Source organism: Galeopterus variegatus, unplaced genomic scaffold (assembly GCF_000696425.1).
Source record: "Galeopterus variegatus unplaced genomic scaffold, G_variegatus-3.0.2 Scaffold1567, whole genome shotgun sequence".
In the NCBI taxonomy this organism is placed as follows: domain Eukaryota; kingdom Metazoa; phylum Chordata; class Mammalia; order Dermoptera; family Cynocephalidae; genus Galeopterus; species Galeopterus variegatus.
The window spans coordinates 270,742-281,588 of NW_007727678.1; the positions used below are offsets into that span (position 1 = coordinate 270,742).

General features: G+C 41.2%; 1 protein-coding gene across 1 annotated transcript in view; it reads right to left on the minus strand.

The window, feature by feature from the left end:
* The window catches only part of EFCAB6 (EF-hand calcium binding domain 6), a 303,634-nt gene that overhangs the window by 199,696 nt on the left and 93,091 nt on the right, over positions 1–10,847 (minus strand). Inside the window, 4 exon segments of the mRNA XM_008577701.1 lie at positions 1,477–1,501; positions 5,687–5,708; positions 5,859–5,872; positions 9,150–9,160. Of these exon segments, the coding sequence (XP_008575923.1) occupies positions 1,477–1,501; positions 5,687–5,708; positions 5,859–5,872; positions 9,150–9,160 (72 nt within the window).

Genomic DNA, 10,847 nt, shown 5'->3' on the forward strand with positions numbered 1-10,847 from the left:
AGGAAGGGACATGGGCCTGGTTAACAGATGGGGCTGTGCAAGGTGCCCCCAGCAGCCTAAGGTGGAAAGCGTGGCCCTTCTCAGGGTGGCCCTGGAAGACAGTAGGCATAGCTCAGAGGAAGGGACATGGGCCTGGTTAACAGATGGGGCTGTGCAAGGTGCCCCCAGCAGCCTAAGATGGAAAGCGTGGCCCTTCTCAGGGTGGCCCTGGAAGACAGTAGGCATAGCTCGAGATATAGCTGACTGTCCCCTGTGGAAGGTGTGAGTCCATATATTGATTCATGGGCAGTGAATGATGGGCTTGCAGACTGGTCAGGGTCTTGGGAAAGAATGAGATTGAAAGATTGGTGACAAAGAGGCCTATAAAATATTCGACGGACCTAAGAAAATAAGCACAGCTTGTAAAGATATCTGTGTCTCATGTAAATGGCCACTGGAAGGCAAGCACTGTGGAAGAGGCTCCCAATCATCAGGAGGAAAGGAGACCTGTTCCTGAGCATGCCACTCAGTCGTCTTCCCCAGGCAACTGGCGCTTGTTTGTGGCTTTCATACAAAAGTGGTCATGGTGGCAGAAGTAGAGGCAGTGTGTTGCTTTGATAGCATGGAATTCTCATCACTAAAGCTGAGCTGGCACTGCTCTAAGTACCCAGCCTGCCAACAGCAGAGGCCAACCCTGAGCCCTCAGCAGGCTCCTTTCTCCTGGTAAAGATTACACCGGACCCTTGCCATCACGGAGAGGGCAGGGATTTTTCTTCACAAGTAATAGAAATGTCCCAAATGCAAACCTGTCTTCCCTGCGTAAAATGCTTCTGCCATTACTATCCTTTGTGGCCCTCCAAAATGCTGTATCCATGTGACACAGCCTCTAACCGAGGGACTCAGCTGCTGGTGAAGGAGTTGCCGCAATGGGCTCGCATCTGCAGAACCCGGTTGTCTTACCGCACGTCCCATCGCCCACGACAGCTGACTTGATGGAATGGTTGCACATGTTGCTGATGACTCCATCACAGTCAGTTGAGAGAAAATACCCCGTGGAGTTAGGGTGCTGTTCTACAGGATGCATTATACGCATTAATCCAACTGGGGCAGCCCAATAAAGAGACAAACACCACGGTCTGAGACCCTGTGAAAAGGAAGGTTGGGTGCCTTACCAGGGGAACAATGCTGTCCAGTAATGATGCTGGCAGAGAAAAGAAGGGGGACATAAACCGATGATGGAAGAAGGATGCTATAGTTGTCAACTTGGATCTCATGAGCAGTTACAATAATGCAAAATGTAGCAGTTCTTTTGTACATTGTTTCTATTTTCCTGTACTCCCCACTGCCTTACATAAAAAGCACTGATTATAGCTAACACTTTAGATTTCAGGTGAGGGGACATAGATGGATCGACATCTCCCTGCAATGATATGGCAGCTGGCATGACTCTGAGTAGCTCCTATTTTGAGGGTACAAGGTTTTCATCACTAAAGGGACAGGGTTTTTCATTCCTCAAAGGATGCTGAGGCTCGGAATGGTAGACTGCAATGGAAATTCTTCAATTGTCCATCAGATCCATTTTCCACCCTTCTCTACTCTGCATGGCGCCCTGGTGTTTGCTTCAATTGGACTCTCGTGATCCTGGTTTTCAGCTGAGTGTGTCCAGTGTGAGGCACCAGCAGCAGATTGGAAGGGAAAGGAGGGGAAGGTGAGCAATTCATTCCCAGCTCCTTCCCTGCTGGGCTGCAGCGTGACGATGGCCACATTCTTCCACCTAATGCCTCCTCTCCTGTTGGGTGACCCTCTCCTTCAGTGACAGCTTCTGCTCGTTTCAGCAGCTGCTCCTGTCTTGCCTAGGGGTAGCGATGGCTTCCCAGTGCCCTTAGCCCTGAGATGCTTCCTTATGTACGGCTTCCACTTAGTCCTGCCTTCAGTTGGGTAAAGATCCTTTAATAAACTCATATCAACCGCTCTTTTTAACTGCCATCTGTTTTCTGCCTGGACCCTGACCAATGTATGTCCAAATTAAGAAGACCACAATCAGGATTCACAATCAGGATGCGGAACAGTTCCATTACCTGAAAAACTGCCTCGACCTTCTCCTTAGAGTCGCACCCTCCCCTCACCTTATCCCTGTCAACCACTGGTCTCTTCCCGGTCCTGTTGTTTTGCCTTTCCCAGAATGTCATGTAAATAGAAGAGATCCCAGACACATTGGTTAGAAAGGTTTTAGCAGGAACTGAAAATATATCCCAGAGTACTACTTCTACACCTCCTATAATTTGGGCTCAATGGCCTATTTTTTCTGTCTGCACAGTTTCTGCCAGGCTACTAGTGTCACCAGCATGAAGGGGCAACTTCTCACCAGGAGATGTTCCTGAGTGAAGACCTGCTCGGATGATGGTGAATGTGCAAGTTATAATGTTTATTCCAGCTTCTGAACTCTTCCTTAAACCTCACTCTTCATACTTAAACTCTGGTTTTATTTATTTATTTATTTATTTATTTATTTTTTCCTTTTTGTCTCTTTTACTGACCGGCAACGGGATTACAACCCTCGGTGTTGCGCCCGCACCGCGCTCAGCCAGTGAGCGGGAACCGGTCTCCACATGGGATCCGAACCCTCAGTGGGAGCGCCGCCGTGCCCCCAAGCAGCACTCAGTGGGAGCGCCGCCGTGCCCCCAAGCAGCACACTCTCCAGTGCGCCACCGGGCTGGCCCTGGTTTTATTTTTAATAAATATATTTTGCATAAAAGACTAGGCAACGTTAAACAGCACAGCATGTTAGTAGTGAAGGTCAAGTTAGCTGCTCAATTGAAGTCTACCATTTTATTAAAATATATATATTTCATATATACATATTCATACACATATATACTAGTGCATATGTATGGAACATAGCTTTTAAAGTCTCTAAAATATCATTTGGATGAAGATTTTATGCCTCATTACCAAGCTGTTAGGGTTTTTAATTTAAGCCCTAGATATTGAGTATTAAAAAAAATAAACTCAAAAAGACAACTTTTTTTTGTGATATCCATTCCTAAATTAGATAGTAGGGATAATTTCCCAAATTATTTTGTTAGGCATGAGATTTTAGATTTTATTTTATTTTCTTCTTTATTCTTTCCTGTATTGTCTGCCTTTAGAAAAAGCAATAAGCATGTGTTTTAAAATTTTATTTCTTAAATTAATAAGCAGTCAACTTGACTTTTGCTTTTAGTGTACAATTTTAGGAGTTTTAACATATGCATAGACTCATGCAGATTCCTACAGTCAGGATACAGACAGTCCCATCATCCCGAAAAGCTCCCTCAAGCTGCCTCTGTGGAGAAATGCCTCCCCTTGCTCCTGACCCTGCAAAATCACTGATCTCTTCTCTGCCCTCATTGTTTTGCCTTTTCCAGAACATCATGCAAATAGAACACAACAACAAGAAGGACAGAGAAACCAGCAACTGTTGAGACTAGTTTCTTCCATTTAGCTTAATGTCTCTGAGATCCGTCCTTGCCGTACATATCAACGGTTCGTTCCCTTTTATTGCTGAAAATGGTTCCCCTGTATGGCTCTTTGGGTTTGTTTACCCATTCACCTGCTGAGTTACATTTGCGTTGTTTCCAGTTTGGGGTGATTACGAACAGAGCGGCTATGCATATTTGTTTTTTAGTAAACTCAAATCTTTTTTTTTTTTGGTATTTTTAAATACAAAAGTCATACGAAATTTCCCTAATACAAACATGGACTCATACTGGTAAATTAACAAAAATACTGAACCTAAATTAGAAGATGAATTATGATTTCTCGTGATACTGAGCACAAAGGTAGAGAGGAGTTGAGGATGCTCTCTTCCTGTAATGCTAGGCATCCTGAGTCCACCATTTCCAGGTATTCTGGGCTTGAGAGGAGAGAGAAAGAGAGAGGAACAGCGGAACTACCCTGTGGCCAGGACGACCCTACTGCACTCGCCGCAGGGCACAGCTCCCCGCCTCTAACTCATTTCCCTTGGTTCAATGTTTTCATGGTAGAATCCAGCAGATTCCCTCTCCTTAGATGATATGATTAGTCATAAGTCCATCACAATCACTACCTACATTCTAGAAACAGGATAAAAACAAATAACTGTGACAGGATGGGGAACCCACTGTTCTCTCTAAAAGTATAACAGAAAATAAGAAGACAATTGGCTGGACCACTGTAGACAGAACATTATATAGAAATGTCCATGTACAGTAGAAATCCAGACTGATGGAAAACAATATAAAACACAAATTGGACCAACTTATGAATAGGAATTTAATATATGGAAAAAGAGATGTTAAAAACAATGGGGAAAGAAAGGATTATTTAATAAACAGTGGTTGGAAAATAGACGATCTGTTCGGAAAAAAAATTTTAATTTTCATACCCAGCTTATATTAGGATGGATTAAAGTGTGTTGTTTTGGTCTGAAGAATAAGAAAAACAAGTAGAGTAGAATACAGTTTTTATCAAGCCTGGGTTAAGAATAATGAATTTATAGGTCTTGGAGCAACAGAACACATTCCAAAAGAAGATTAATGTATCTGATTACATTAAAATTTAAGATGTGAAACTATGAGATATCATGTAAAGGAAAGGGAAATAGCAAACTGAGAAAAATAGCTGTAGCACGTATGACAGAAAAGGGTTACCTTTAATAACTATTTAACTATAAAAAAATTATTAAACAAAAGGTCATAACAATTAACTTTAAAAACCATCAGTGGGACCATTAACCAATTAGGAGTTGAAGTGACACAGTCAGTGCACAGGCACGTGGAAGTGTCCAACCTCAGTAGCAATCCAAGAAATATAAATGAAAACAATAACAAGGCACCACTTTATACCTCGTAAGTTATCAATATTTTAAAGCAATGTTAATATTCAATGCTAGAAAGAATATGAAACTAGAACAGTCACACAATGCTGATAGCAATGTAAATTGCTACTCCTTTGAGAGAAGAATTTGGCAGTCCTTATCAAAATTCACAAAAGAGACAGGTGACATCAGCAAGATGCAGAATAGGAGGTCCCAGGCTTCACTACCCCCCAACAGAAAGTTCCACTAGCAGCTATCCACAGATGAGGACACCTTGGTGAAAACCCCAAGAAATGGAAATAAGCCCGACTCACTTTTGTGTTTCACGGAATAGAATAAAAACCTCATGGAAAGGGTAGGAGAAATGGTCTCACTTTGACTGTGCTGCCCCTCCCCTCTGCCAAGTCAGCACAGTGTCACACACTACAGTGCCACTACACTACCCCAGGGACCACAGTTTCTACAGAGAAAAAAGACAGCTGGAGGCAGATACCCAGATTCCCTGGCATTCCGAGACACTTCCTAGGAAGACCACTCCCATCTCACCTCAAAAGGAACACAGGAGAAATGGCACAGCTAGACCATCTGGTATCAGGTAGAAACAAAGCAAGGAAGCAGAGCCCACAGAAACTAGCATGCAAATCTTGGTGGTGGCCCTGTGTACCTGCCAACAGTGGTACCAGCCAACAGCATAGCCTACCCACCAAGCCAAGCTGGTCACTTCCAGAAGTGGAGGAAATTTTTACTTGGCTTAAATCCCTAGAGGGCCAGCCTCTAGAACCAGCCTCAGACCCTATCCCAGTACCCCTCTCTGGGAGGGAGACAACTGCTGTAATGAATTTCAGCAAAAAGCAGAGAGTTTAGCTGTACTTAGAATAACTTTAAAACCCACCTTCAGGCCCCATTCATTGAGGAAGATGATGACCACCACAGCAAATTCTGACAAAGAGAAAGGGCTAGATCTGGCAAACCTGGGAGTTTAACCAGTGCTCAGCCCAGCCTCAAAGCCCACCTGAAGGCCCCACGTAAACAGGGAAGCAACCTTAACTGTACATTCTACTCAGCAAAGCAGCAGACCCTGTCCATCCTGATCAGCAACTAACCTTGGGGCCCTTCCCACAACCCTGCCCCACTGCTGAACTCAAATAGCAGTACCCAATGGCTAGGGAATACACCCTGTGGCCTGGCCCCCTCTGAGGTGACTGCAGTGCCCATCCAGAAGCTCAGCCTAATACTAGAGCCTAGCTAGCTGCCCCACCTGAACTCAGAGCAAAGGAAGCAGCCAGCCATCTAGAGAGCCACAAAGCGGACTCTGCCTGCCCATGGTTATTACCAACTGGCCCATCCAAAATCACAAGCTAGAGTAAATAGTGAAAGTCTACCCATGCCAAAAAACACCCATAAAAACTGGAAAAAGTGGCTGTCTTCTCAAATGTGCAGGCACCGATGCAAGGATACAAGGATTACAGAAACTCAGGAAATATGACACCTTCAAAAGAAACTAACAAAGCCCCAGTAACAGACCCCAAAGAAAGGGAGATTTGTGAAATGAAAAAGAATTCAGAATAATCCTCTTAAAGAAGTTCAGTGAACTACAAAAATGTGCAGATAAAAAATTAAATGAAATTTGAAAACAAAGCATGAGCAAAGCAAGAGGTCTGCCAAAGAAGTAGAAACAAAAAATAAAAATCCTACAGATGAATACAGTGACTGAACTGAATAATACAATAGAAAGCTTCAAAAGTAGGCTTGATCAAGGTGAAGAAAGAATCGGTAAGCCTGAAGACATTTGAAATTATCTACTCAGAGAAGAAAAATGGAAAAAGAATGAAAGGGAATGAAGAAGACTTACAGGAATTATGGGATACCATCAAGAGACCTAACCTACACTTAATAGGAATTCAAGAAGGAGAAGAAAAAGAAAAAGGTCCAGGAAGCACATTTAAAGAAATAACAGGTGAAAACATCCCTAATCTGAGAAAGATGCCTACATTCAGGCACAGGAAGCCCATAGGTCTCCAATCAGATTTAACCCAGAGAGGAGTTCACCAAGATATATAATAACAAAACTACCAAAAATCAAAGACAAAAATAATTCTGAGAGTAGCAAGAAATAAGAAACACATCACATACAAAGGGGTCCCAATACATCTACCAGGGGACTTCTCAGCAGAAACACTGTAGACCAGAAGAGACTGGGATGATATATTCAAGGTTGAATGAAAAACTGCCCACCAAGAATACTTTACCCGGCAAAGCTGTCTTTATGAAATGAAGGAGAAATAAAAACTTTTCCAGATAAACAAAAGCTAAGGCAGTTCATCACCAGTAGGACTGTCTTACAGGAATTGCTAAAGGAAGTTCTTTACAATGAAACAAAGGGCTGCTAATTAATGACATAAAAGCACAAAACTCAATGGTATAATTAATACAGAGCCATAGTCAGAATACTCTAGGACTGTAATGGTAGTAAAGCAATTTTATCCCTATTATGAGGGTTAAAAGACAGAACTACTAATAATTACTATAGCTAAAATAGTCAATAGATACACGTTACAAAATGATATAAATTCTCGCATCAAAAAAATAAAGTGTGTGGGGGGAATAAAACTATAGAGTTGTGCGCAATCAAAGTTAAAGTGTTATCAGCATGAAATAGACTGCTATAAGTATAAGATATTCCATGTAAGCCTTATGGTAACCACAAAGCAAAAATCTATAGTAGATGTGCAAACAAAAATGGAAAGGTTCAAAGCATACCATTACAGAAAATCATCAAAATACAAAGTAAGACAGCAAGAGAGAAGAAAAGAAACAAAGTATCTACAAAACAAACAGAAACAATTAACAAAATGGAAATAGTAAGCCCTTGTTCACTACCTTGAATGTAAATGGATTAAATTCACTAATAAAAAGACATAGAGTGACTGAATGGACCAAAAAATACAAAGTAAGACAGCAAGAGAGAAGAAAAGAAACAAAGTATCTACAAAACAAACAGAAAACAATTAACAAAATGGAAATAGTAAGCCCTTGTTCACTACCTTGAATGTAAATGGATTAAATTCACTAATAAAAAGACATAGAGTGACTGAATGGACCAAAAAAAAAAAAAAAAAAGACCCAACTATATGATGCCTGCAAGAGACTCAGCTCACTTTTAAGGACACATATAAACTGAAAGCAAGGGAATGGAAAAAATATTCCACACAAATGGAAACCAAAAGAGAATGAGTAGAGCTACAGTTATACCAGACAAAGTAGATTTTAAGCAGACAACTTTAAAAAGAGACAAGGACATTATATAATGATTAAGGGGTCAATTCATGAAGTGAATATAACAATTGTAAATATATACACACTCAATATCAGAGCACCTAAACATATAAAGCAAATATTTAAAAATCTGAAGGGAGAGATAGATTGCAATACAATAATAGTAGGGGACTTCAATACCTCATTTTCAATACTAGATCACTGAGGCAGGAAATTAATAAGGAAACACTGGACTTGAACAACACTTTAGACCAAATGTATAAGACCTTCCATCCACCAGCAACAGAATACACATTCTCCTTAAGTGTACATGGAACACTCTCCATGACAGACCATGGTATGTTAGGCCATACTACTCAAAGTGATCTATAAGTTCAATGCAATCCCTATCAAAATTCCAATGTCATTTTTCATAGAAATAGAAAAAATTCTAAAATTCACATAAAACCATAAGAAAGAGAAACATCCAAGGCAATCATGAGCTAAAAACAAAGCTGAAGGCATCACACTACTTGATTTTAAACTATATTACAAAGTGATAGTAATTAAAACAGCACAGTACTGGCATAAAAATAGACTCATCAACCAATGGACAGGAATAGAGAACCCAGTAATGAACCCACACGTGTATGGTTGATTTTCAACAAAGATGCCAAGTATACACATTGGGAAAAGGACAGCCTCTTCAATAATGGTACTGGGAAAACTGGTTATCCATATGCAGAAGAATGTTATTATACCCTTTTCCCACACCACATACAGGAATCAACTCAAAATAAATTGAAGACTTAAACATAAGACCTGAAACTGTAAAGCAACTCAAAGAAAACATAGAGGAAAAAAACCACACAGCATTAGTATGAGCAAGGATTTTTTAAATTTGACTCCAAAAGTACAGGCTTTTAATGGATATACTCTAACAGTGCAGATAATGTCATTCCTGTGCTTACAGCCTGCTTGTGCCTCCCAGCACACTTATAGTGACTCTCAAGCTCCTCACCAGAGCCCTTGCCTGCCTCTCTACTTGCACTCATGACTCTCATTGCCTCTTGCCAACTCAGCCCCAGCCTCCAGCTTCTGCCAGGCCCCAAAATGCATCACAAGGACAGTTGTTGGAGCTAGTGTCCTGCCACTGGGAGGCTCTTCCCACAGTTCTTCCTGTGGCTGTTTCTCTTGACCTCTCACCTTTCCATAGAAGCTATATTAGTCTGTTTTCTATTGCTGATAACAGAATATGTGAAACTGGGTAAATTATAAAGAAACAAAATTTATTTCTTGCAGTTGTACAGGCTGAGAAGTAAGGTCAAAGGGGTGCATCTGGTGAGGACCTTGTTGGTGGGAACTCTGTGAAGAGTCCTGAGACAGCACAGGGTATCTCGTGGTGAAGGGAAAGAGTGCATTAATGTGCTCACTTGCTCTCTTTATAAAGCCCCCAGTTCCCCCCTTGTGATAAGCCACTCACCCATTAACCCATTAATCCATCAATCCAAGCATGAATTACTCCATTCATAGCCCTCACCATCTTCTGATCACTTCCCAAACGCCCCTTCTTTCAACACTGCTACGTTAGGGAACAAGCTTACACATGAGCTTTGGAGACCACAGCAGAACCTTTCCAGACTACTGTATCTGCAGTAGTTCCTGCCTGTTATTCTCTACTTCAGGTCCTTGTTGATTCTCTCCAGAGCACTAATTAAACTGTATATTTTGTCATTATTTATATGTTTGTTTATTGTCAGTCTCCCTCACAGCAGGTAGAGTTCTTTGAGGGCAGGAATCATGTCTTTCTTACTCTCCAATGAGTCTCTAGTATCCAGCACAGTGCCTGGTATATACGTTTAGCAAGTGTTCAAGAATCATTTGTTGATTAACTGACTAAATAAGCATCTGCAAAACTAAAAAGAACCTAAAGACCCAAATGATAGTGAAATGATTAAATACAGTCTGGTGTATGAAATTAAAGTGCCCTAACAATTGGTCATGACCCAATCAAGCCAGCCCCTTTGAAAATGCTGTTTTCATTCTCTGCATGGAATGCCTTTCTCCAACTTACCCATATGGGAAACTCCTATTTGCCTCTCACAGTTAAGTGTAGCTCTGTTTACTCCATGGAGGCATTTCTAACTTACCCCCAGCATGAACACATTAAGCAAGGCTTCTGGCAACACAGAGTACCTTCCCCCAGCTCCTAGCCTCTTGGTCTAATCACATTTAAAAAACTGGAATAAAGATGTCAACAAAATGATTTTAAATATACAGCTGAAGTTGAAACAAAGAAAGGGAAATCTACAGGTGCTAGAAGCAAGGAGAGATCCAACTCAAGAGCAGTAAGAATGTGAGCTATTACCACAAAAGCCCAGGTTTTATCAGGCCTGGACAGAACAGTATGTGCCAACAGCAGCCCTGGAACTTAATGTAGGCTCAAAGAGGGTAGGGTTTTAATGCCCACTTGGGGCTAGCAGATTTGGAATTGTGTAGGATTGGGAGTAGATTTGGCACAGTAAAAGAGAGCTAGTGATCCTAGAAAATTAGCCAGAATGTGGCCGAGACAGATAAAGACAAGGGAAGCATTTTTAAAAAGTTTAAGAGACATGGAGAATGGAATCAGAATGTCCAACATACATTTAATAGGAGTTCCAGAAGAAAAAATCCAATGAAAATGGGGTGGAGACAATACTCAAAGAATAATAGCTGCAAATGTTCTAAAATTCATGGAAAACACTAATCCTCAGATTGAGGTAGCATGAGTCTGAGA